The sequence below is a fragment of the Phyllobates terribilis genome, unplaced genomic scaffold (genome assembly GCF_046119375.1).
Source record: "Phyllobates terribilis strain yellow unplaced genomic scaffold, ASM4611937v1 Scaffold_9__5_contigs__length_417890890, whole genome shotgun sequence".
NCBI lineage: Eukaryota > Metazoa > Chordata > Amphibia > Anura > Dendrobatidae > Phyllobates > Phyllobates terribilis.
Genome location: NW_027362769.1, coordinates 140,957,644 through 140,984,845, shown reverse-complemented (window position 1 = coordinate 140,984,845; position 27,202 = coordinate 140,957,644). Strand labels below are relative to the sequence as shown.

The following is a 27,202-nucleotide window of genomic DNA, read 5'->3' as shown; positions in this document are numbered from 1 at the left end:
AACTGGATCTGGAGGCAGGGTTAGTGAGTCGAGTCAGAGTCTAAGTCAGTGTCAGGAGTCAGATAGGAGCAAGGAGCCAGGGACTGGAGCTGGAGTTAGCTCGTCCTGGCCAGTGTACACAGAGGACTGGACACCGGAGTCCGAGGCTGTCGGACCCTTCAGGCCCAGCAGCAGATACCGCAGGGCAGGGGATTGCAGGTCTCCTGGCCCAACAGAAGCCCGGAGGCTCAGCCACACGAAAGGACCAGTACCGCCACAGAGGAGTGAGGAATACACAAGGTCCGAGTCGCCAGCCATACGGGTGAGCGCAGCATGTTACACTCAGGGACGTGGGCTACAACACGACTATAAGCGGGATAGCCAAAGAGTACAGTCAGAACGGCAGGCCTACAACTCCACCTGGCCAGGGGGATTCTAGGATTGCTCCCAGACTGACCAGTAAAGACCCTAGGACTGCACTGCAACGACTCCGTGTTATCATTACTGATCCCGGCACTATCACCACCATCTTCCATACACGCTGCCCTGAAGCTCCACTCTACCTGTGGGGAGTCACATCACCTTGCTGCACACACCATCAGCTTCAGCGGACTGCTCCGCAGCGGCGGTTCCCAATAACCGCATTCCACAGGTTGCGTAGTCGGACTCTAAATAACACACATAGACTACCCTGGTTCGACCGCCCTGGGTCACGGACCGGGTCACCGCCACGGTGACTACAACCCCCAGCATCTACAAGGCCCGGATCCGGGTATCCCCACGGCACAGGGGGCGCGTCATACACCAGAGACCAAAATTGTACACAATGTCTAAATGTGGCCACACTAGTGATTTGCATACAGCAGAGGCAAAACTAGGTTCTTGTCATAAGCATTTTTGCCTTTATTAATGCATCCCACTCTTTTATTTGCCTCTGTGGCGTCCCTGCGGGTTCAGTCGCCACAGAGGTACTGCATCTCACCCAGAGGTGTGGTGCCCCACTCTCAGGTAAGGAGGGAGTACTGCCCGAGACCCACCCACCTGCATCCAACACTACACCACTCCAGACCAGCAGGTGGGGCAAGATGCACTGGCTTATGCGGAGCCCTGTCCCTGGTTGGAAGTGGGGGGAACCATGTGAGGGGTAACCATGTAGTGGGTGTGGGTGTAGGAAGTAGTACAGGGGAGCACCTGAGTAGGAGTATAAAGAGGGGAACCATCTTGGGAGTGGTGAGGACAGTGTGAGAGGAGAAGGAGTGGGAGCAGGAGCTCTGTAGGAGCTCTGCTCAGAGAAGCGGGCCTAAGTTGCGAGGACCAGGAAGACTGGTTGGAAGAGGAAGGGAGCAGAGGAAGGCTCCAGAGAGAGAGGGGATCCCAGGGGCACGGCGAGTGCGGAAGCCACCTGTGCGCCCGATTCTACCAGAATGTGGAGGGATCTGGCCACAAAGGGGACCGGCCCCTAACTAGTGAAGAACTACAAGGCTCAGCTAGAAACCGGAGACTACTGTGCTTTCAGGGTGCACCTGCTCACAACCGCAACTAAATCACTAAAAAGGTAGCCACATAGTATTCAGGGGACTGCAGGTTGCCTGCCAAGATCCAAGGTTACCGGCTTGGGACACTAGTTGCGAGGCGCAGGGCTGTAGGGTGAGAGCCAGCACAGGAAGATGACTGAGGAAGGCACACAGAATGGGGTCCCGTTATTGACTCGCCCCCAGAGCCGTGGGGTACTTGGCAACCAGGCCTATGGATGCTGATGGGGGATATCACGGTGGCTGGCCCGGTCCGTGGCCCAGGGCGGTCAACAAAAAGGGGAATTATTTATAGGGGATTTGTAAAGTGTTCGTGATGCCACCTGTGGAACGCGGCCAAAGGGAGCCGCCGCTGCGGAGCAGTCCTCTGGAGCTGGTGTTACGGCAGCAGGGATGGTGTGGCTCTCCACAGGTAGAGCTAGCTCCAGGGCAGTGTAGGTGTTGTTGGTTGGGCTGGGCGTTGTAGTGCCGGGAGGGAAAGATGGCGCAGCTGAAATAATGTACGGAGGCAGTGCGGTGCAGTCAACCAAGTCTTTACTCCCAGTTCTTATGACAGTTCCACTGGTGCACTGTACAGGTGCCAGCCTCCCACGTCGCGCTGCGTTCACCAGGCAGCGGTTCAGCTCTTCCTCAGGCAGATTAGGAGCACCTGACGGAACCCCACTTTCTTATGTTCCTAGCTAGACCGTCTTCACGCTCGGTCTTTCTCCCTCCTGCCCTGAGCTTCCCCACTCTCAATCCCGCTCGGGTGCTCTGAGGTCCCTCCTGTCTTACTGGAGTTCCCAGACCTGCTTGACCCTCACGGAGATTAGAATGAGGCTTCGGCAACTGGTCTATGAAAGCCAGAAGCCTCTGTTTTTTCCAGCCGAGACTTGAAGTTACACGACTGGTCCAGGGGACGGTCCCCTTCTTGCGGCCTACGATCCCTCTGCCTTCTGACAGATTCGGGGCGTACGGGTGCCGTCCCGCACTCGCCGTACCCCCTGGGATCCCTTCTTTACATCGGAGCCTGCTCCTCTGCTCCCGTCCTGGGCCTCTAAGACTGGGCCCTACTTATGGAGCAGAGCTCCTAAAGAGACTCTGCTCCCTGACTGACTTTTCCCACTTACTAAACTTCCACCCTAAAATGGCTTCCCATTATATACCTCCTTCTATGGTACTCCCCTAAACTGCTTCCTCCACCCACACCCACTACTGGTTCCCCCTACCTTTGAGTTCCCCCCACTCTAGCCAGGGTCAGGGCTCAGCTCTACGCATGCATGTTGCCCTTCCAGCCGGCCTGGAGCAGTGTAGTGTTGGATGCAGGTGTTGGGGTTCTGGGCAGCACTCCCTCCTTACCTGAAAGAAGGAGACACCACACCTCTGGGTGAGGTGCAGTACCTCTGTGGCGACTGAACCCTCAGGGGCGCCACATTATGTATTCCTGAAACACCTGGGAGAATGCTGAACCCCTTCCTTGGTAAACACAGGACGGCGTGGGAGGTTACCCTGGTACTGGGAACCTGGAGTTCAACAACTGTGAGTAAATCTGAAGACTGCACCCCACTGTGTCCTAGAATTATTATCTGCGCCATCACCTGCACTACACCGCACAGCAACATCTACCTCATTTAATCATCACTGCACCACCCTGGAGCTTAGCTCTGCCTGTGGAGAGCTGAACCAACTCTGCTGCATCATCATCTGCTCCAGGGGATCTTCACCGCAGCGGCGACCCCATATAGCCGCATACCACAGGTGGTGTCACAAACATTATATAGAAAAACTTTATTCCCTTTTCTTTATCCCCCTTTTATTGACCGCCCTGGGTCACGGAGGGGGTCACTGCCACTGTGACATCCCCCAGCATCGACCGGCCTGGCTATCGAATACCCCACGGCCCAGGGGGGCGCGTCACCTCTGCAGCAGCTGCCTGACACTGGTCACTAAAGTTGAGTCCTTCTTTCCACCACTACTCCCAAGTCTTTTCTATCTTGGACACTGCAGATGGATGGGCCATTCACAACAGTTTACTGTTCACCCATACGCCCAAGTCCTTCTAGTAATGAAAAGATGCTATAGGACAAAAAAAAGCGGATATAGGACGTTATCCAGATAGAGGTGTTATTGTGGTACGGTACCTTCTCACCTGGTTGAGTTGTCAGAAAGCACAACCCTTACAAGGGCTTAATGGTAAATCCAGAGCTGCTGCTCCGCTGGTTTGAGGCTCCAATGTAGATATCAAGCTAAAAACAAATATGCTGCTCTGCTGGTACATAAAGAATTCTGAGGTTCTTGATGTATTAGAAGGATATGCGGGTTATCCTCAATGCGTTTCAAAGCATCTGACTCCTTCCTCAGGAGAACCACATGTAGCTACTTTTTGTGGTTCTCCTAAAGAACAAGTCAGATAGAAGGATATGCGGGTTATTCCCAACACATTTCAAAGTTTATCTGACTCCTACAGGAGAACCACAGGTAACTACTTTTTGTGGTTCTCCTAAAGAAGAAGTCATATAGAAGGATTTATGGGATATTCCCAATGCGTTTCAAAGTTTATCTGACTCTTTCCTCAGGAGAACCAAAAGTAACTACTTTTTGTGGTTCTCCTAAAGAACAAGTCAGATAGAAGGATATGCGGGTTATTGCCAACGCGTTTCAAAGTCTATCTGACTCCTTCTTCGGGAGAACCACAAGTAGCTACTTTTTGTGGTTCTCCTGAGGAAGGAGTCAGATAGACTTTGAAATGTGTTCAAAATAACCTGCATATCCTTCCGATACATCAAGAATCTCAGAAAGTTCCTATGGAGCAATTTATCCCTATATATTAATAACAGGTGACAACCACAATAGACTGGCAAAATATAATATAGGATTGTGTCAATTTTGAGAAGAAGCTCATTTCAGGCAATATAGAGTGTGCTTAAAGCGACTTTCCATCTTTTAACACTATGGCGTGCTTAGGTACAAAGTAAGTGATTTTCTGATTCTTTTCTTAATATATTTTTATTGCAATAGGAGTGTTTTTTTTCTGATACTTTGCATTCATTCTCCTGCATTGAGAATTATAAAAGAATATACTAGATATTCACAGCCACCACTAGAGGGAGCATCTTGTATACAATGTTATCATTGGTTACAATGCATTACTATGCAGTGAGCTCCCTCTAGTGGTGGCAGCAGGCACCTTGCATCTTTATGTTTTAAATCTTTGTGTATACTGGGTATTTTGAGCTGTGTAAGCAAAATACCCGCAGCTCTGACCTCCATAAACAAATATTAGGAGATCGATCAGCACAGAGTTTTTACCTACAAATATACAAAAATACAATTATATTTAAGGGAAGAAATGGTATACAAACACAGTATTAACACACAAGACAACTGAGTATAGCCGTGCAATATGGTGCAACCTGTACCCACCTGTGTTGGATCCTATATAGGCGCACTGTCTGTCTCCCCTTGTTACAATGTTATTGGTATTATTATTTAGATCAGTTTTCCAGTTCGTGTATATAACAGATGATCCATCTTTCCATCTGCAGCCAAAAATATCAAGCTGAAATTATATAACCAAGCCTTCCAATTTTATGTGGCCGTACACCAAAAATTTCTGACATGTCTCCTGACTCCATAAACATACAATCACATTTTAATAGGCAAAGGGTAATAAGTTAATGCTTGATTGGGCATGTTGTAATCCAACATGTCTGATCCTTCTTTTCCCCAACATTTGCCATCAATGAGAGTTTTGTAGATTATCGGCCAATTGCAAGGCTAAGTCTAGAGGTTTGGACGATTATTGTCTTATACGTATGGGTATGGGAACCTACAAAAATCATAGCAGAGACTGCTATGTATAAAGATGACTATGGAGCAAGTAATCACTATCACTCTTAAGGGGGCAGTGGGACATCTGAAAAAAGGAGCATGCCCCAAAACAAAAATATACTATGTTCTCTGAGTTGTTTCCCGATAGATCACCCAACTCAGGCTTCATAAAAGCTAGAGCCCATACTGAAAATATCTTTCCACTTCCGATTTATATGTTCCTAGACAAAAAAAACTTTTAAAGGAGTTGTTCACCTTTTGGAAACAATTATTTTTTTTACTTAATTGCATGTAAAAATGACTTTTGCAATTGAGTTTCATAGAAAATGATGCAGTTTCCCTTCTATAGCCACTTTGTTGCACTGTCTATTGCTGGTTGCAGAATGAGTTAACTGAGAATCTGTCAGTAAGCCAACTATGACAATCTGACATCTTTTCTGACCTCCTCTGTGCTGATTTATGACCACAGACCACATCAAAGTTGAATGTGCAGGAAAACAAAGAGCCTGTAAAACCCAAACAGTGCAATTTTTTTTAATAAAACCCAACTGCAAAAAATGATTTTTAGCCCCAAATATATACATTTAAGCAAAAAAATAAAAAAATGTCCCCAAAAGGTGGACAATCCCTTTTACTACTGCCACTTGAAGACACAAATATGTCATGGTAATATCATAGATAGGATAATACAATATATAAAATGACAACTTTAATTACTTTCTTACCCTTGGAATCCATCATATTCCTTCACCAGTCCAATCCACCAATTCTTGTCTTTTGACAGCTGCAATGTAAAGTGCCATGGAATAAATGGCGCTATAATAATAAATAATAATAATAAAGGTATGATCATTACAGTATGCATGCATTTGTGTGTGCATGGTTGGTATCCCGACAATGTAGGATGATAGCCACTGCTAGAATTAGACATATACCTACCCGTGAAAGAAATTGTAAAAAATGTGATAACCCTCCCCCTCCCCTTCATGATTTATCTGCTCCAGCGCTAACATTCTGGTGGTCCTCGTCAGTCTTTGCCTACTTCTTTGAAGTGATGTCACGCTGCACATACATGTGACCACTGCAGCCAACCACTGGTCTCAAGCAGTAATGCTAGCATATACAGCATGAGACTGCTGAGACTGGTGATTGACTGCAGCGGTCACATGATTTTTTTTTTTTGCTTATTCTTGAAGGTAAGTAAACAGAGACCAGTGGAGAACACCTGAGCATCAGTTCTTTTTAAAACTCCTCAATCAAAAGGTTTTTCCTTCTCGACTTTTTCTTAAAAATTAATTGAGACCATGTTAAAAAATAATAAAAGTCAGTGCTCACACTTCCCAGGGTTCAGCGCTGCTAAGGTGGTTGTGTATTGTCTGCTGTGGTGATGTAATGTCAACAGTGCTGCAGCCAATCACTTGGCTCAGCTGTAGATGGTACCAGCTACTAAGCCCATTGAATGGCTGCAGCGTTGTTGACATGATGTCACCGCTGTAGCCAGTGGTGTAACTAAAGTACGATGGCTCCTGGTGCAAATTTGGACCTTGGCCCCCACCTGAATGTTCATCAAATATATGGGCCCTTGTAGAATTCTAGGTCCTGTGAAGACATATGTGTTCGCCCCCCCCCCCCATGTAATAATGTCCTCCATCCTGTAATAATGTCCCGGATCCTGGCCCCTCCCTGTAATAATGTCCTCCATCCTGGCCCCTTCTAGTAATAATGTCCCATCCTGGGCCCCTTTTAATACTAATTTCCTCTACCTGGGCCCCTTCTGGTATAATGTCCCCCATTATGGGCCTATTCCTGGTATAATGTCCCATTTCCTAGACCCCTTACTATTACAGTGTCCCACATCCTGGTATAATGTCCCCCATCCTAGGCCCCTTTCAGGTATAATGTTCCCCATATTGGGCCCTTTCTAGGTATAATATATTTTATCCTGGGCCCTTTCTAGGTATAATGTTTTCCATCCTGGGCACCTTCCTAGTATAATGTCACCCATTCTGGTATAATGTTCTCCATAATGGGCACCTTCCTGGTATAATGTCCCCTATCTTGGGCCCCTTCCAGGTATAATATCCTCCATCCTAGGCCCCTTCCTGGTGTAATGTCCTCCATCTTTGACCCTTTCCAGGTATAATATCTTTTATCCTGGGCCCTTTCCAGGTATGATGTCCCCCATCCTGGGCCCCTTCCTGTAATATTGTCCTTGTTCTGCAGTTTTTCTCCAACAAATGCAAAAAAAACCAAAACTATTCTTCTCGCCTTCCCCTGCTCCCACAACGTACGGCGTCCTCTTCTATAGCCGGCGCAGAAACCAGAAGTGGATTTCAAAATGCAAGCGACTGGTAGGGCATGATGTCACTGCCATGTGCTGCCAATGACTAGCAAGCCGACGTCAGCTGACGGCCTCTGATTGGCCATCGGCATGTATTGCAGTGAAATAGGTGCTGGCGTTTGTGGGCCCCCCACCAGCATGGGCCCATTTTGACCTTCTGGAACTACGATTGTTACACACCTGGCTGTAACCTGCACACAATTAACACTGCGGTGGCGGAGACACAGCGCTGGAGCCAGGCAGGGTGAGTACCGGATGATTTTATTATTTTTAACTTAGTCACAACAAATTTGTAAAAAAAAAAGTTGAAAGGGGAAAACCCCTTTAAGATTTTGGGGCTCCACCATCATAGCGGTATTTGCATCATACAAACCCTTTAATTACATTTCTCTGATTCTCTATAATATATTTTTATTCCTGGATGTTACCTGTTTTATTCTTCTATGTATAAAAGTTTGCTCAGCCTCAGTAAGTATGGAGGTTACTCCACTTCGCATCCAGCCGCAGATAAATTCAGCTGAAGCAAAATCAGCAATCGTATCGTAGAAAAAATAATTATTTCCTTGATAGAAAACCCATGGAATATCTGGAAAAAAATAACACATTTTGTATCATAATACAATTCAGTAAACACTGAGCAGCAATGTTGCTTAAAAAAAACTTTGTTCCCGCACAATTTACAGCAACTTAGCTTAATTTTAGAGAATCTTTCAAAAGTCTTTTCTTACTATTTTTTCTTCTGAAAGTCTCCCCCTAACATGCAATAGAAAACACACATCTGAATACTAGTAAGGTTAAAAATCGAAATTGAACATAAATAATAGTTTTCCAACTGTACCATTAATATGCCAATCTGGGGTCTTGGGATTCACTCCTGAAAAAAAATTAAAATTTTATGCCATAAATCATGAGGGTAAGTGAAGCAAAACACCAAGGAAAACTGAATGTAAACCTGTATTGTTCATTTTAATTTTATGTTCCATTATAAGTGGAGAATATAAGAAATGACAGCACTTGACAAACCCTATTGACTTTGGGGGGGTGGGTATCTCAGGTTTTTGTTTCTGTAATTTTACCATAGATTATATCACTGGTCCTGGACTTCATCAAAGCTCACCCTTGATGAAGTAATTAGTGATGAGCGAGCATGCTCGCGACTGCTCGGTGCTCGCCTGAGCATCTCACTGCCCGAATATTTCCGGGTTGCTCGGGCGGGAACTCGGGTCCCCTCCCTGCATGTTTGGCGCTCTTTAGAGAGCCAATGAACATGCAGGGATTGCCTGCCATGCACTATAATGCCGTAGCCATGTTGGTTGTGGGCATTACAGTGATTGGCTGGCCGCACAGCGTCATCAGGTCTATATCAGTCATCACAGTCACTCCGGATCAGACAGTGTAGCGAGAGGTGCTGCTGAGCTAGGGGGAGATTTGATTGTGTATTAGGTAGTGTAGGGCGAAAAAACGTACATTACACATATCCATCTTAACAAACAGTCCTTCTGAGGACTAATCCATCTGCAGAGATATCAGACAGGCAGGGTGTATAGGCAGGCAGTGTATATAGCACAAGAGGCTCCATTCCAGTTCTGCCTTCTGCTGCTGTTAGATATTTCTATACAAAGGCCCAGGTCTCAGGGACCAGGAATACTTTTCTTTGGATCTTAATCCTCATTATTTGCTTAAAAAGCAATCCAGAGAACACCGTTTTTTCTGCGCCATTTCCTTGTTGAGCCTGCAGAATACAGCCATGTCCTTTACATATTAGAACGCTAGAAATCCAGCTATTTAAAACTGTGCTTTCTCCATCAAACGAATCACATATACGTTGTCAGAAAATACTGCCATTTCTGGCCTCCATTAAAATTTCCTTTAGTGTGTCATTGAAGCAATTCACCGCAGTTTGCTGGTCAAACTACTTACCTACAGGCCAGGTATTTAAAACTCTGTTTTCTCCATCACACGGATCACATATAAGTTCGCTCCAAACTCAGTCATTTGTAGTGAGCGTGGAAGATACTGTCCTCCATTTAAAATGGGCAAGGCATGTGGCAAGGGATGGGGAACTGGACATGATGGTAATGGTGCCGAGGACAAGGCCGTGGGCAAGCTGAAATTGTGCCTCAACAAACACCCACATCTTCTCGCCTGACCTTCCTGTCTCAATTTCTAGGGGACCGCAGCACACCACTATTGAACCCAGAGCAGTGTCAAAAGGTTGTTGGTTGGATATCGGATAATGCTTCCAATCACTTAGCCACCACCACCACCACCCTGTCTTCCACACAGTCAAGTCTCAGTAGCCGTGAGTCTGGACTGCATATTCCTCACCCTGATCCTCCTTCCTCCCACCATACCGAGTACCCAGAGACAACTGATCCCACACTTGGACACTCTGAAGAGCTGTTCACTTTTCCATTTATAGATTCGGGCCTCTCGCCCGGTCCACTTGAAGCGGGGCAAGAGGAAATCGCATGTAGCGATGCCCAAATATTTGAGCAGCCACAGTCACACGAAGGCGACGGTGGGAAAGTGTCACAAGAGGTGGACGATGATGAGACACAATTGCCATAAATCAAGTAAATAAGGTTCCGGCACTCATAAATGATGAAAAAGTCAAATTTTAAATTTAAACTCAATTTCTTTTATTGTTTCTCCAGTGAGTGATTTGCCCAACGTTTCAACCCCACCGGGGTTTTCATCAAAGGCTTTAAACAAAATTATACATGTGAATAGAAAAACAGACAAAGGTAATTAGTATTAGTACTGATTACATGCATAATAAAAAAATAACTGAAAGAACAACAAATAGGTGATAGATGCCTCATATGAGGACCGGTATGTTGTCCGAAGAAAGCTGCAGTTAACCATGAAGGTGCCACAGAATTCCAATGACATAGCAGAACTAGTATTGGTGACTGGAAAGGTTTGTTCTAGAGAGGTGCTATGGTGCACATTAAGGAACAATACAAATAAGACATTTGTTGAAAAAAGTCAGATGTATGTGAAATAAACAGGTAGAGAATAGCAGAAAAAGGGGAAGCAGAAGATAGAAGGCAGAAGATAATTAAATCAAAGGAGACCTAAATACCCTGGATCAATTGAGTTTGGAACCATGAGAGGTAAGTATTCCACAGGATAAATCTCTGGCAGCTGGAACAGAGATTAAGATGGAGATTTATGTACCAGGTATAATATAAATGAAATATGGGAAAAAATGGAAAAAAGGGTAAATGATAAACATGGTCAAATATATACCAAATGTGAAGGTTGATTAGAGTCCCCAGTGGTAGGTAGTATGTGGCACTTGTGGCCACCAAACTCCAGAAGGAGGAAGTTAATACATGCTGTCAAGGGTTATATAGAAGGATGGGCTGCCAGTCTGTTGACAGAACATGAGGCAAAAACATCAGGTCATTATGCATAATATCATGAGTGATATAAATAACATTACCCCCCTTGTATGGTGGACCTTACCTGTGTCCTATACGAGGTGACCGAGTGTGTTCACCCTGTGTGCAACCTGGCTTTAAATAGCCAGTTCGCGCTCTGTTTCCCTACTTACTGTTTGGTGGAACGCAGGTTCCTGTTGTGTGGAACGCATAATCGAGCATGCGCGGGATGCGTACTAGCGAGGAGGAAGTGGTAGTGGAACGCAAGCTATGCGTTCCACTGCGTGTTAGCAGTTTAGAATCTCTTAGTGGGGCGCAACCTATGCGTTCTGCTAAGTAAATGTGACAGGGAATCATAGTGGAGACAAGATAGGAGGTGAGACAATAATTATGGATAAAAGATTTGGGAAGACATGCACTAAGGGGAAAATAAGAAAAAAAGAAGAAAAATAAGAAAAATTAGAAAAAAAGTCAGGAGGAGGATCAGGGTGCGGAAGTGGAAGACGAGGTGGTGGATGATATAGTAACTGACCCAACCTGGCAGGAGGACATGCAGAGCGAGGACAGCAGCACACAGGGGGAGAGAGGCAGAGCACCCCAACATGCAGGAAGAAGCATTGTGGTGGCCGCAGACAGAAGGCAGGCAACCGTTCCCCGTAACACCAACACAAAGGAAGTTGCCAGTACAACTGTTAGGTCTTCCCGAGTCTGGTTGTTTTTTAAAGATGTAGCACCCTGAGGATTCGGCTGCTACAGGGGTATTGCACCTCAACCCAGAGGTGTGATATTCCACTCCCGGGTAAGGATGGAGTGTGGAACTGAGCTCAGTTAGCTGCATGCACTACACACATCCCATTTCCGAGGAACAGACCGATGGTACTCCCACTAGAGAAATGTGCAGGTACGACAGTGTCTGTTCCTGGCTGGAGTGGGAGGGGGGTGGAACATCCCAGTAGTGTAGGGGCAGATAGGGGGAGCAGCCTGGGTAAAGCTAGGAGCTCATTGGGTGCTGGTCACCTGAGCTCACACATAGAGGGAGTATATAAGGTGGGCACCATCTTAGATCAGGGTCTTTGTAGAGGAAGAGAGCAGAGGAGAAGAGCAGCTCCAAGGCCAAGAGAGAGAGAGAGGAGAAAGAAGGACCCAGAGGGGGAGAAAGAAGGAACTCCAAGAGCCCAAATTAGACCAGAGGGTGAAGAGTTGGCAACAGGGTACCGGATCCCAAGCTGGCAGAGGCTACAGCACACCTTAGCCAGGAACCGGAGGTCGTGGGCAGGATCTGCCACGATCACCCACTAAATCCACCCGGAAGGCAGACCACGAATAGGGTCAGGGAACCCAGAGACAAGGGTTTACCACCAAGAGGCCCGAGGGAGCCGGACATAGGTGGATCCCTGGTGGGGAAGGCCAGAGACGAGGACAGGACAGAAAGGGAGCTCAGAACCACGCTCCAGAACTACTTGGGGGTTGGCCGAGTCCAGGACCTGGTGGACGCAGCACGGCTAGGGTGGTCACTCAAGGCCGGAGTGACCGGTATAAGAACAGCAGTAAGTAAAGAACCCTGAACTGCACAACCCGACTCTGACTCTCATTACCATCTTCACTGCACTTCCACAACCACCATCCTCTGCACCTGACCCCCTGAGGCTATACCCCTCCCGTTGGGGGTTATACTACCTGGGCTGCACAAACACCATCAGCCTCAGCGGACCCTGCTGCAGCGGCGGCCGTAGTGACCGCAATTCAACGGGTGGCGTAGTCGACATAAAGAACTTTAGTAACATCAGTAAGGACTGCCACACACTGAGCTTGACACCCTGGGCACGGACCGGGTCACAGCCACTCGGAGACTACAACCCCCATCTGATCCGGCTCCGGGTATCCCCAACAACACTGGCCCAGGGGGCGCGTCAAAGACTCTGCCGATAACCCCAAAAAGGCCATTTGCACCACCTGCCAGGCCAGCATCAGCAGGGGTGGCAAAACGACCAGCCTGACCACCACCAGCATGATCAGGCACATGGCAGTAAAGCACCCGACTTTGTGGGCCGAACCCCAGGGTCCAGGTACAGTGTCTGCGAGTGGCACCATTGCTTCTTCCGCTGTTGTGCATGCAAGCCAATCCCCTGTCCAAGGTGCATGTGAAGATGCCTCCTGCCCTGCACCTGTCGTTGCACACGCTCAACTAGCACCATCAGCAAGCACGTCCTTGTCCCAGCGCAGCATTCAGTTGTCCATACCCCAGTCCTTGGAACGCAAGCGCAAATATGCAGCCAACGCCCCACAGGCCACACTAGTAAATTCTCACATTTCACAACTGCTTGCGCTCGAAATGTTGCCTTTTAGGCTCGTGGAGACGGAAGCATTCCGCAACCTGATGGCGGCGGCCGTCCCTCGGTACTTGGTCCCCAGCTACCACTATTTCTCCCGGTGTGCTGTCCCCGCATTACACAAGCACGTGTCCCAAAATATTAGCCGTGTTCTCAACAACGCAGTTACCGGTAAAGTCCACCTAACCACGGACACGTGGACAAGTGCTGGTGGGCAGGGACGGTACATCTCGCTGACGGCACACTGGGTTAACATAGTGGAAGTTGGGACCCAGTCGGACCTTGGGACGGAACACGTCCTCCCGACGCTAAGGATTGCGGGCCCTAGGTCAATCAGGGTTGTCCCCACGGTCTACAGCTCCTGCACCTCATCCTCCTCAGCCTCCTCCTCCTCTTCAGTCTTCATCTCTGAAATGACCACATCAGTCACAAGCTGGAAGCACTGCAGCACTGCCTTGGCCAAGCAGCGACAGGCTGTGCTGAAACTAATATGCTTAGGTGAAAAACCGCACAATGCTGAACAGTTGTGGACAGCTCTGAAAGAGCAGGCAGATTTGAGGCTGACACCGCTGAACCTACAGCCAGGCATGGTCGTGTGTGACAATGGCCGGAACCTGGTGGCGAGCTCACACACGTACCATGCCTGGCCCATGTGCTTAACCTCGTGGTTCAGAGGTTTCTCAAATCCTACCTGGAGCTGCCAGATCTGCTTGTTAAAGTACGCCGCCTGTGTGCTCATTTTAGAAAGTCAGCTACAGCTTCCGCCTCCCTTGCAGTGTTTCAGCAGCATTTGCAGCTTCCGGCTCACCGACTGGTGTGTGATGTCCCCACGCATTGGAACTCTACACTGCAGATGTTGGGAAGGATTTGTGAGCAGAAGAAGGCAGTTGTTGAGTACCAGCATCAACAAGGCCGTCGGTATTCAGTTCAGACTCCACACATAAGACCTCAGGAGTGGACATGGATGTCAGACATATGTACAATCCTCAAAAACTTTGAGGACTCCACCAAGATGGTGAGCGGCGATGACGCCATAATCATACCACTTCTCATCATACCACTTCTCTGTCTTCTGAAACAGTCTCTGCTCACAATCAAAGAGGATGCATTGCAGGCGGAGCACAATGAGATGGAGCAAGGAACCATACAGGGTGATGTTACAGATCCGGGTGGTGGAACCTCTGTGCTGCGGTGCAAGGAGGGACCAGAGGGGCGTAACTAGGCATCAACTCGGACTGACCAAGGTCGCAAGGCTGCTCAATCGACTCCGTGAACCAGGAAAGGACCGAGCAGAGGGACCAGGTGCTACTCTGGACCAGTCCTTGTATGAGAGCAGGTGACTCCCACGGGTCAGAAGGCAGGGGACTGACCGGTACAGCAGATGAGCACGGCAGGCAGGCTGACGGGTGATCCGGGAAGACGGACTGGCAGACACCACGGGTAACTGGCAGGAGCCTCCAGGTAGGCTGGCTGGTAGGCACGGCAGGTAACTGGTACGTTCTCCGGGTAGGCAGGCCAGACTGGCGGGTTAGGACCGTAGGCAGACCGTCGGGCTGGAGAGTGTACTTGGCTGGCGGACACAGGTAAACAGGCTGGCCGACAGGACTGGTAGTCAGGCTGGCGGACTGGTAGTCAGGCTGGCGGACTGGACTGATAGTCAGGCTGACGGACTGGACTGGTAGTCAGGCTGGCAGACTGGACTGGCAGTCAGGCTGGCAGACTGGACTGGCAGTCAGGCTGGCGGACTGGACTGGCAGTCAGGCTAGCGGACTGGACTGGTAGTCAGGCTGGTGAACTAGACTGGTAGTCAGACTAGCAGCGGGACCTGAAAGCTGAAGCAGAGTTTAGAACACAGAGCTACAACCTTGCACGGGTACCTCCATTTTGGAGGAGGTGCCTTTTATATGAGAGGTCCTCCGGCCATTGACCGGGGACTCCTTAGGACCTCCCCTTTAGGGAGGTAGAGCGCGTGCGCCGGCAGCAGCAGCAGGAGGGCCGGAAGACGCTGGGCCCGGAGCGCGGCGGTAAGGGGAACGGCGTAGACGCCGATGCTACAGTACCCCCCCTCTTTACGCCCCCTCTTCTTTAGGTCCGCAAAAAAAATTTTAAGAAGAAGCGGGGCGTGGATGTTCTCCCTGGGTTCCCAAGTTCTCTCCTCTGGGCCAAACCCCTTCCAATCCACCAGAAAAAAAGGTTTTTCCTCTTACCCTCTTGGTGGCCAGAATGTTCTCTACCTCATAGACGTCCTCAGCGGAGACCGGAGCAGGGGAAGTACCTGGATTGTCGGAAAAAGAATTAAGAACAACCGGCTTGAGGAGAGATACGTGGAAGGAGTTGGGAATCCGTAAGGTGGCCGGGAATTTTAACTTGTAGGCCACTGGATTGATTTGCTTGAGGACTTCAAATTGACCGATGAACCGTGGACCCAACTTATAGGAGGGTATTTTGAGACAAACATGTTTGGAGGAGAGCCAAACCTTGTCTCCCGGACAGAATTGAGGCGGATCCAGACGTCTCTTATCAGCATGTCTTTTCATCCGCTCGGAGGATTGAAGAAGTGTGGATCTAGTGTCCTCCCAAATGGTGGAAAATTCGCTGACCAGAGACTCCGCGGCAGGATTGTCCACTGAAGTGGAGACGGGAAACGGAATCTGGGGGTGTTGACCGTAGACTACAAAGAACGGGGACTTGGAAGAGGATTCGCTCTCATGGTTATTATATCCACTTGGCCATTGGACTGAGGATGATAAGCAGAGGAGAAATCCAGAGAAACATCCAGCAGCTTACACGTAGCTCTCCAGAAGCGCGAAGTGAACTGGACCCCTCGATCAGACACAATGTGGAGGGGTAGGCCGTGGAGACGAAAGATGTGATGGATGAAGTCCTTAGCCAGCACAGATGCAGACGGGAGACCAGGCAGAGGGATAAAGTGGGCCATTTTAGAAAAGCGGTCAGCGACTACCAAAGTGACAGTACAACCGGCAGAAACAGGGAGATCAGTAATAAAGTCCATAGCAATGTGTTGCCACGGGGCAGCAGGTACGGGAAGAGGCAGGAGACGGCCGGCTGGAAGACGTCTGGGAGCCTTGTTGCGGGCACAGCATGAACAGGCCGTGACGAAGTCCACAACATCCTTGCGCAGGGAAGGCCACCAGTAATGCCGGGTAATGAGCAGGAAGGTTCTCCGCTGGCCAGCATGGCCGTCTAATTTAGATGAATGACCCCAGTGAAGAACCTTCTTACGATCTGGAACCGCTACAAACGTCTTACCGGGTGGGAGATGAGACAGGTCCAAGGGAGCCACATACATCACTTTGGAGGGATCAATGACATGCATAGGCTCCTCCTCTTGATCGGAAGACAGGAAGGATCGGGACAAAGCGTCGGCTTTAACGTTCTTGTCCGCAGGGCGGTAATGAAGGGTAAAGTTGAAACGGGCGAAGAACAAAGACCACCGGGTCTGACGTGGATTGAGTCTTTGGGCATTTTGTAGATATGCAAGGTTTTTGTGGTCAGTATAGATGACCACCGGGTGCAGAGCCCCCTCTAGCAGGTAACGCCACTCCTCCAGCGCCAATTTGATGGCTAGCAGTTCTCGGTCTCCTATGGAATAGTTGCGCTCGTACGAGGAGAAGAGCTTGGAGAAGAAGCAGCAGGTTACCATTCTCCCGGACGGAGATTTCTGGGTGAGCACCGCTCCGGCTCCGGAAGAGGAAGCATCAACCTCCAGAAAGAACTGTTTGTTGCAATCCGGACGGTGCAGCACCGGGGCAGAAGAGAAGGCTTGTTTTAAGGAGAGAAAGGCCTCCTCCGCTTCGGACGTCCATTCCTTAGGATTAGCACCCTTACGGGTGAGCGCAGAGATAGGTGCAGTCCGGGAAGAGAAATGCAGGATGAAGGGGCGGTAATAGTTAGCGAAGCCCAGGAATCGCTGAATCGCCTTCAACCACTCCGGTCGGGGCCACTTTAAGACGGCAGAGACCTTCTTCGGGTCCATCCGTAGACCAGTCATAGAGATAATTGTAGCATCGGCGTCTCTGCCCCGTACTAGGCAGAGACGCCGTCCCTCTCACCTCCCCGCTCCTGGCGCGGCGTCCTCCAGCGCTTCTCTCCCCGCTGCTTCCCGCACGCGCTCCTTCCCCGGCAGTGTGCTTAGGGCGCGCGCGCGCTCCCCCTCTCTTAAAGGGACCGCGCGCGCCGTCCTAAGGAGTCCCCGGCCAATTACCGGAGGACCTCCCATATATAAGGCACCTCCTCCAAAATGGAGGTGCCCGAGCAATGTTGTTGCAAAGCCTTCACTCTGCTTCAGCCCTCAGGTCCCGTTACCAGTTATCTGCCAGTCACCTGCCAGATTCCTGCCTGTTACCTGCCAGTCACCTGCCAGATTCCTGCTTGATACCTGCCTGATATCCGTTTACCTGCTTGCAAGCCTGCGGTCCGACGGTCTGCCTTCCGACACCTGTCAGTCTGTCTATGGACCAGCCTGCCCGCTCACCTGGGAGCGCTCACCTGCTACCTGTCTGCTAGCCTACCTGGAGGCTCTGCCGTCACTTGCCGTGACCACCTGCCTGTCCAGAGACTCTTGCCTGCTCACCTGGGAGCGCTCACCTGCTACCTGTCTGCTAGCCTACCTGGAAGCTCTGCCGTCACTTGCCGTGACCACCTGCCCGTCCAGAGACTCTTGCCCGCTCACCTGGGAGCGCTCACCAGCCACCTGCCTGCTGTCTTTCTACCCAGAGACTGTCCCTGTCACTTGCCGTGAGAACCCGTCCTTCTACCCAGAGACTGTCCCTGTCACTTGCCGTGAGTACCCGTCCTTCTACTCAGAGACTGTCCCTGTCACTTGCCGTGACTACCTGCCCTTCTACTCAGAGACTGTCCCTGTCACTTGCCGTGACTACCTGCCCGTCTTCCCTGAGAGCCACCCGCTTCCTTACAAGGACCGCCCCCTTGTATAGTTGCTCAGAGGTTCCGCCTCCCAGACCCATTACAGTTTGCTCGGGCCATGGAACCCGGTGGCCCCCAGATCTCCGATCTGCACCAGGAAGTCTTACGTCAGAAAACTCAGCAGGAGGTGGTACTGTCCTATCTACGGTCTGTTAACTCTCGTCTAGGCGCATTGTGTGACTTGTCTATGTCTACCTCTGGCCCAGCCGTGCCCATTCCTGCGGTACCGCAATCCAGTCCCTTCATGGTACCCGACTATGGACCTCGGCTTCTGGCACCTCCACGCTTTGCCGGCGAACCTACTTTAGCTCGGGGTTTCATAAACCAGTGCACCCTGCACTTTGAGCTATTGGCATACCAGTTCATTTCCGACCGGGCCAAGGTGGCCTTCATCATGTCCCATCTCACTGGGGAGGCACTGGCATGGCTAAATCCCCTGTGGGAGAGAGGGGATCCCCTGGTGTCCGACCTGCAGTCTTTCCTCGCTGCTTTCCGGAAAGTCTTCGATGAACCTGGACGGAAAACCTCTTCTGCCTCCTCTCTGCTACGTCTCCGCCAAGGGAGTCTCACCGTGGGCCAATATGCCATACGGTTCCGCACCCTCGCTTCTGAGCTTGCCTGGGAAAATGAGGCTCTGGTGTCCGTCTTCTGGGAGGGTCTTTCTGGTCGGATTAAGGACGAGTTAGCTGGTCGGGACATTCCTACCACTCTGGATGACCTGGTGTCACTAGCTACCCGGATTGGCATCCGGTTCCAAGAACGTGCCAAAGAGACTACCTGGGAGAAAGACTTTTCTTCCTCTGCTCCTACTTCCCTGACACCTGCCTCTCAATCAGTCACTCCGCGGGCGCTCTCGCCTGAACCTATGCAGATCGACCAGACCAAGATGGTCAGATCTCGCCAAGAATCTCGCCGAGCCGAGGGAAGCTGTTTCTATTGTGGCAGTATGGAGCACTTCATCCGTTCCTGCCCGGAGAAGCCGGGAAACGCCAGTGTCTAGGACTGCTCGGAGAGGTCGTCCTACACAAAAGTAAGCCCTCTCCGTCTCTGACTTTACCGGTCTCTATTGCTTGGGCAGAAAACCGTCACTTTGAACTCGCCCACCTGGATTCTGGAGCTGCTGGAAACCTCATCTCCCAGTCTCTGGTAGAGAGATACCGTATTCCCACCAAGTCCCTGACTGAACCATTATCAGTCGCCTCCGTGGATGGAAGACTTCTCTCGGAGACCATCCTACTCGTCACTGAACCCATAACCCTGCAGGTGGGAATGCTGCACTCTGAGGAAATCTCATTCCATGTGTTGTCCGGACTTTCTCACTCCCTGTTGCTAGGTCTACCTTGGCTCCAGACACACGAACCTGTATTGAACTGGCGATCCGGTGAAGTACTCCGATGGGGTCCAGACTGCCATAGGACCTGCCTGGTTCCGGTCCGCCCAGCTCGCCCTCCGCCAACTCAAGCTAATTTACCAGGTCTCCCGGCTCCTTACTGGCCCTATGCGGACGTCTTCGATAAGAAGGAAGCAGAGACCTTGCCACCCCATAGGCCATATGACTGCCCGATCGACCTGGTACCTGGCACCACTCCTACCCGTGGGCGTATCTACCCGTTGTCTGCAGCCAAGACCCGGGCCATGTCTGAGTACATTGAAGAGAATCTGGCTAGGGGATTTATCCGGAAATCTACCTCCCCGGCTGGAGCCGGATTCTTCTTTGTCAAAAAGAAAGACGGCTCGCTACGCCCCTGTATTGACTATAGAGGACTCAATCAGATCACGGTTAAAAATAAATACCCCCTTCCGCTCATCTCTGAGTTATTTGATCGTCTTAAAGGCGCCAGGATCTTCTCCAAGCTGGATCTACGTGGAGCGTATAACCTGGTCCGTATCCGTCAGGGAGACGAGTGGAAAACAGCATTTAATACCCGGGACGGACACTATGAGTACCGTGTGATGCCCTTCGGTCTCTGCAATGCTCCCGCCGTCTTCCAAGAACTGGTCAACGACATCTTCCGTGACCTTCTTTACTCCTGCGTGGTGGTATACCTGGACGACATCTTGGTCTTCTCTCCGGATCTTCCCACACACCGGAGGGATGTTCGTCAGGTCCTGCTTAGGCTCAGGCAGAACCACCTCTATGCTAAATACGAGAAGTGCCTTTTTGAGCAGACCTCTCTTCCTTTCCTGGGCTATGTTATCTCCCAGACAGGCTTGCGAATGGATCCCGAGAAGCTCTCTGCTGTCCTAAAGTGGCCCCGTCCGGAGGGCTTGAAGGCGATACAGCGATTCCTGGGCTTCGCTAATTACTATCGTCTCTTCATTCCTCACTTCTCGTCATGGACTGCGCCCATATCTGCGCTCACCCGTAAGGGAGCAAATCCCAAGGTATGGTCATCCGAAGCTGAGGAGGCCTTCCTTTCCCTGAAACAAGCCTTCTCCTCTGCCCCTGTGCTGCACCGTCCGGACTGCAACAAACAGTTCTACCTGGAGGTTGATGCCTCCTCCTCTGGAGCCGGAGCGGTGCTCACCCAGAAGTCTTCCTCCGGGAGAATGGTAACCTGCGGCTTTTTCTCTAAAATCTTCTCCTCCTCTGAGCGCAATTACTCCATAGGAGACCGAGAACTGCTTGCCGTTAAATTGGCGCTGGAGGAGTGGCGTTACCTGCTTGAAGGGGCTCTATACCCGGTGATCATCTATACGGATCACAAGAACCTGGCAAATCTCCAAAATGCCCAGAGACTTAATCCACGTCAAGCCCGGTGGTCTTTGTTCTTTGCCCGCTTCGATTTCATCCTTCATTTCCGCCCGGCGGACAAAAATGTCAAAGCTGATGCCTTGTCCCGATCCTTCCTGTCCTCCGACCAAGAGGAGGAGCCTATGCACATTATCGACCCCTCCAAGGTGATGAATGTGGCCCCCTTGGATTTGACTCGTCTTCCACCCGGCAAGACGTTCGTGGCGCCTCCAGACCGTGAGAGGGTTCTTCGCTGGGGTCATTCTTCTAAACTAGCTGGCCATGCCGGCCAAAAGAAGACCTTCCTACTCATTTCCCGGCATTACTGGTGGTCTACCCTGCGTAAGGATGTGGTAGACTTCGTCTCTGCCTGTTCATCTTGTGGCCGCAACAAAATTCCCAGACACTTACCAGCTGGTCATCTCCTGCTGCTTCCCATACCTGTTGCCCCGTGGCAACACATCGCTATGGACTTCATTACCGATCTTCCTGTCTCTGCCGGGTGTACTGTCATTTGGGTGGTCGCGGACCGCTTCTCTAAAATGGCCCACTTCATTCCCCTGCCTGGTCTTCCGTCTGCACCTGAGCTGGCTAAGGACTTTATTCGCCATATCTTCCGTCTCCATGGCCTACCCCTCCACATCGTGTCGGATCGAGGGGTTCAGTTTACCTCTCGCTTCTGGAGAGCCACATGTAAACTGCTGGACGTCACCCTGGACTCCTCCTCCGCTTACCACCCTCAGTCCAATGGTCAAGTGGAGCGGATCAATCAGATCCTTGCCAGCTATCTCCGGCACTTTGTTAATGCCCACCATTCTGATTGGGTGGACCTCCTTCCTTGGGCCGAGTTCTCTTATAATAACCACGAGAGCGAATCCTCTTCCAAGTCCCCGTTCTTTATTGTCTATGGCCAGCACCCCCGGATTCCGCTTCCTGTCTCCGTTTATGTGGACAACCCTGCTGCGGAGTCTCTTGTCAGCGAATTTTCTACTATTTGGGAGAGTACCAGGTCCGCTCTTCTTCTGTCCTCTGAGCGGATGAAGAGATTTGCTGATAAGAGACGTCTGGATCCGCCTCAATTCCGTCCGGGAGACAAGGTTTGGCTCTCGTCCAAACATGTGCGGCTCAAAATACCCTCCTTCAAGTTGGGCCCTCGATTCATCGGTCCCTTCGAAGTCCTCAGGCAAATTAACCCTGTGGCCTACAAATTAAAACTCCCGGCCACCCTACGGATTCCCAACTCCTTCCACGTATCTCTCCTCAAACCCGTTGTCTTTAACTCTTTTTCCAATTATCCAGGTGCCCCTCCTGCTCCGGTTTCCGCTGATGACGTCTTTGAGGTAGAGAGAATTCTGGCCTCCAAGAGGGTAAGAGGAAAGACCTTTTTTCTGGTAGATTGGAGGGGGTTTGGTCCTGAGGAGAGAACTTGGGAACCCAGGGAGAACATCAACGCTCCGCTTCTCCTTGAAAAATATCTTTCTGGCCAAAAAAAGAGGGGGCCTAAAGGGGGGGTACTGTAGCATCGGCGTCTCTGCCCCGTACTAGGCAGAGACGCCGTCCCTCTCACCTCCCCGCTCCTGGCGCTGCGTCCTCCAGCGCTTCTCTCCCCGCTGCTTCCCGCACGCGCTCCTTCCCCGGCAGTGTGCTTAGGGCGCGTGCGCGCGCTCCCCCTCTCTTAAAGGGACCGCGCGCGCCGTCCTAAGGAGTCCCCGGCCAATTACCGAAGGACCTCCCATATATAAGGCACCTCCTCCAAAATGGAGGTGCCCGAGCAATGTTGTTGCAAAGCCTTCACTCTGCTTCAGCCCTCAGGTCCCGTTACCAGTTACCTGCCAGTCACCTGCCAGATTCCTGCCTGTTACCTGCCAGTCACCTGCCAGATTCCTGCTTGATACCTGCCTGATATCCGTTTACGTGCTTGCAAGCCTGCGGTCCAACGGTCTGCCTTCCGACACCTGTCAGTCTGTCTATGGACCAGCCTGCCCGCTCACCTGGGAGCGCTCACCTGCTACCTGTCTGCTAGCCTACCTGGAGGCTCTGCCGTCACTTGCCGTGACCACCTGCCTGTCCAGAGACTCTTGCCTGCTCACCTGGGAGCGCTCACCTGCTACCTGTCTGCTAGCCTACCTGGAGGCTCTGCCGTCACTTGCCATGACCACCTGCCCGTCCAGAGACTCTTGCCCGCTCACCTGGGAGCGCTCACCAGCCACCTGCCTGCTGTCTTTCTACCCAGAGACTGTCCCTGTCACTTGCCGTGAGAACCCGTCCTTCTACCCAGAGACTGTCCCTGTCACTTGCCGTGAGTACCCGTCCTTCTACTCAGAGACTGTCCCTGTCACTTGCCGTGACTACCTGCCCTTCTACCCAGAGACTGTCCCTGTCACTTGCCGTGACTACCTGCCCGTCTTCCCTGGGAGCCACCCGCTTCCTTACAAGGACCGCCCCCTTGTATAGTTGCTCAGAGGTTCCGCCTCCCAGACCCGTTACAATAATATAGCCCAGGAATGGAAGAGAGGTCTGCTCGAAGAGGCATTTCTCAAATTTTGCGTATAGGTGATTCCGCCTGAGCCTAAGCAGGATCTGACGAACATCCCTCCGGTGTGTGAGTAGATCCAGAGAGAAGACCAAGATGTCGTCCAGGTACACCACAACGCATGAATATAAGAGGTCACGGAAGATGTCATTAACTAGTTTTTGAAAGACAGCTGGAGCATTACAGAGACCGAAGGGCATCACACGGTATTCATAGTGGCTGTCTCGGCTATTGAATGTCGTCTTCCACTCGTCTCCTTGGCGCATCCGGACCAAGTTATAAGCCCCACGAAGAGCTTGGAGAAGATCTTCGCGCCTTTAAGGCGGTCGAACAGCTCTGAGATGAGTGGCAGGGGGTATTTATTTTTGATAGTAATTTGGTTAAGTCCCCTATAATCGATACAGGGGCGTAGTGAGCCGTCTTTCTTTTTTACGAAGAGGAATCCAGCTCCAGCCGTGGAGGTAGATTTCTGGATGAATCCCCTAGCCAGATTTTCTTCGATGTACTCCGACATGGCCCGGGTTTCGGCCAGCGACAAGGGGTAGATACGCCCACGGGGTGGAGTGGCACCGGGTACCAGGTCGATAGGGCAATCATATGGCCTATGGGGTGGCAGTGTCTCTGCCTCCTTCTTGTTGAAGACATCTGCTTATGACCAGTAAGGTGCCGGTAGACCAGGTAAATTAGCCGGAGTAAACGGAGGTCGAACCGGACAAACCGGAACCAGGCAGGTCTCATGGCAATCCTGCCCCCAATGGAGCACCTCACCGGATCGCCAATTCAGAACGGGTTCATGTCTCTGTAGCCAGGGAAGACCTAGCAATAGGGAGTGAGAGAGTCCGAATAGCACATGGAAGGAGATCCTCTCCGAGTGCAACATTCCCACCTGAAGGGTTACAGGCTCTGTGACGAGCAAGATGGTCACCGGAAGGAGTCTTCCATCCACGGAAGCGACTGCCAATGGTTCAGCCAGAGGTTTGCTGGGGATCTGATACTTCTCTACAAGGGACTGAGAAATGAGATCCCCTGAGGCTCCGGAATCCAGGTGGGCGGTTTCAAAGAAGCGGTTCTCTCCACAGGAAATAGAAACGGATAGAGTCAAGAACGGAGAGGATTTATTCTTGCCTAGGATGACCTCTCCGAGTGGTCCTAGACATTGGAGTTTGCCGGCTTCTCCGGGCAGATCAGATGCTCCTTACTACTACAGTAGAAACAGCTCCCCTCGGCACGGCGTATTTCTTGGTGAGACTTGACCATCTTGGTCTGGTCGATCTGCATGGGTTCGGGTGAGCATGCCCGGGGAGTTGCAGGTTGGGAGGCAGGTTTCTGGAAGACAGGAGCAAGACGAGGAAATCTTCTCTCCCGGGTAGTCTCCTTAGCTCGTTCCAGGAAACGGATGTCAATCCGGGTAACTAGTGACACCAGGTCATCCAGGGTGGTAGGAATTTCCCGGCCGGCTAGCTCGTCCTTGATCCGTCTGGAAGGACCCTCCCAGAAGGTGGAGACCAGGGCCTCGTCATTCCAGGCAAGTTCAGAAGCGAGGGTACGGAACTGTATGGCATACTGGCCCACGGTGAGATTCCCTTGGCGGAGTCGGAGCAATGAGGAGGCAGTAGAAGTCCTTCGTCCGGGCTCATCGAAGACCTTCCGGAAGGCAGTGAGGAAAGCCGGAAGATCGGACACCAGGGGATCCCCTCTCTCCCATAGAGGGTTTAGCCATGCCAATGCTTCCCAGGTGAGGTGAGACATGATGAACGCCACCTTGGCCCGGTCGGAGGGAAACTGATGTGCCAGTAGTTCAAAGTGCAGCGTGCACTGGTTCAGAAAACCCCGACATAAGACGGGGTTACCCCCAAAACGAGAAGGCGCAGAGAGCCGGGGTCCTGAGCTGGATGCCGAGACACTGGTAGGCAGAGGCGCCGCCTGAGCGTGTGTCGCTCTTCTCGAGGCGGGCACTGGTGGGACGGGCAGCAAGTCCAGGCGAGAGTTGACAGACCGCAGGTAGGTCAGGATGGTTTCCTGTTGGGATCTCTGACGAGAAACCTACTGCTACAGGTCAGCAAGTGAAGGAGCCTGGGGGCCACCGGGTTCCAAGGCCCGTGCAAACTGTTATGGATCCGGGTGGTGGAACCTCTGTGCTGCGGTGCAAGGAGGGACCAGAGGGGCGTAACTAGGTATCAACTCGGACTGACCAAGGTCGCATGGCGGCTCAATCGACTCCGTGAACCAGGGAAGGACCGAGCAGAGGGACCAGGTGCTACTCTGGACCAGTCCTTGTATGAGAGCAGGTGACTCCCACGGGTCAGAAGGCAGGGGACTGACCGGTACAGCAGATGAGCATGGCAGGCAGGCTGACGGGTGATCCGGGAAGACGGACTGGCAGACACCACGGGTAACTGGCAGGAGCCTTCAGGTAGGCTGGCTGGTAGGCACGGCAGGTAACTAGTACGTTCTCCGGGTAGGCAGGCAAGCCTGGCCCATAGACAGACTGGCGGGTTAGGACCGTAGGCAGACCATCGGGCTGGAAAGTGTACTTGGCTGGCTGACACAGGTAAACATGCTGGCGGACAGGACTGGTAGTCAGGCTGGCGGACTGGACTGGTAGTCAGGCTGGCGGACTGGTCTGGTAGTCAGGCTGGCGGACTGGACTGGTAGTCAGACTGATGGACTGGACTGGTAGTCAGGCTGGCGGACTGGACTGGTAGTCAGGCTGGTGGACTGGACTGGTAGTCAGGCTAGCGGACTGGACTGGTAGTCAGGCTAGCGGACTGGACTGGTAGTCAGACTAGCAGCGGGACCTGAGGGCTGAAGCAGAGTTTAGAACACAGAGCTACAACCTTCCACGGGCACCTCCATTTTGGAGGAGGTGCCATTGGCCGGGGACTCCTTAGGACGGCGCGCGCGGCCCCTTTAAGAGGGAGGGAGCGCGCGCCCTAAGCACAGTGCTCAGGAAGCTGCGCGCGCTTCAAGCCCGGCGTCTCTGCCTTTAAGGGGGCAGAGATGCTGATGCCAGAAATGCACATGCCAGAAATGCAAGCTTGTGTCCCTGTTGGAGGAAAAGTTGCGAAATCTAGAAGAGAGGTTAACTACCTTGAAAATCATTAAGGAAGGTGAAGAGTTCTTAGACAGAGCAGAATTATCTCTTCATGATTCAGAAAGAGAAGAAATTCGAACTGCACCTGAGGAAACAGAGGAATGGAAGCATGTGACCCACAGAAGCAGGAGGATCGAGAGGCAGTCAGCACCCATACTGCTCAGGAACCAGTACCAGGCTCTCACGCAGGAGAACCATGAAGAAATACAGCAAAATAAGACTTTGCCAGCAATGAATAACCTTGTAAGCCCTCAGAATCCTCCTGGATGGAGAAAGAAGAATGTTGTGAAGAAAAAACGGAGAGTGGTGGTCATGGGGGATTCCCTGTTAAGAGGAACAGAGGCCGCTATCTGCAGACCAGACATAACCTCAAGAGAAATGTGCTGTCTTCCAGGAGCAAAAATTAAAGATGTGTCTGACAGGATATCAAGACTCTTCAGACCTACAGATCACTACCCATTCCTGCTAATACATGTGGGGACAAATGACACCCCAAGAAAGGACCTGGAAACC

The 27,202-nt window shown here is 51.2% G+C and overlaps 1 protein-coding gene across 4 annotated transcripts in view; it reads right to left on the bottom strand.

Annotated features, from left to right (window-relative positions):
* PLA2R1 (phospholipase A2 receptor 1) overlaps positions 1–27,202 on the bottom strand; it is a 171,970-nt gene that overhangs the window by 50,224 nt on the left and 94,544 nt on the right. For all 4 annotated transcript variants that reach the window (XM_073647079.1, XM_073647076.1, XM_073647078.1 and 1 more), the window contains 4 exons: positions 8,501–8,536; positions 8,091–8,248; positions 6,047–6,105; positions 4,914–5,029 (listed from right to left, as the gene is read on the bottom strand). In XM_073647079.1, coding sequence (XP_073503180.1) covers positions 4,914–5,029; positions 6,047–6,105; positions 8,091–8,248; positions 8,501–8,536 — 369 coding nt within the window. The remainder of the gene's footprint in view (positions 1–4,913; positions 5,030–6,046; positions 6,106–8,090; positions 8,249–8,500; positions 8,537–27,202) is intronic.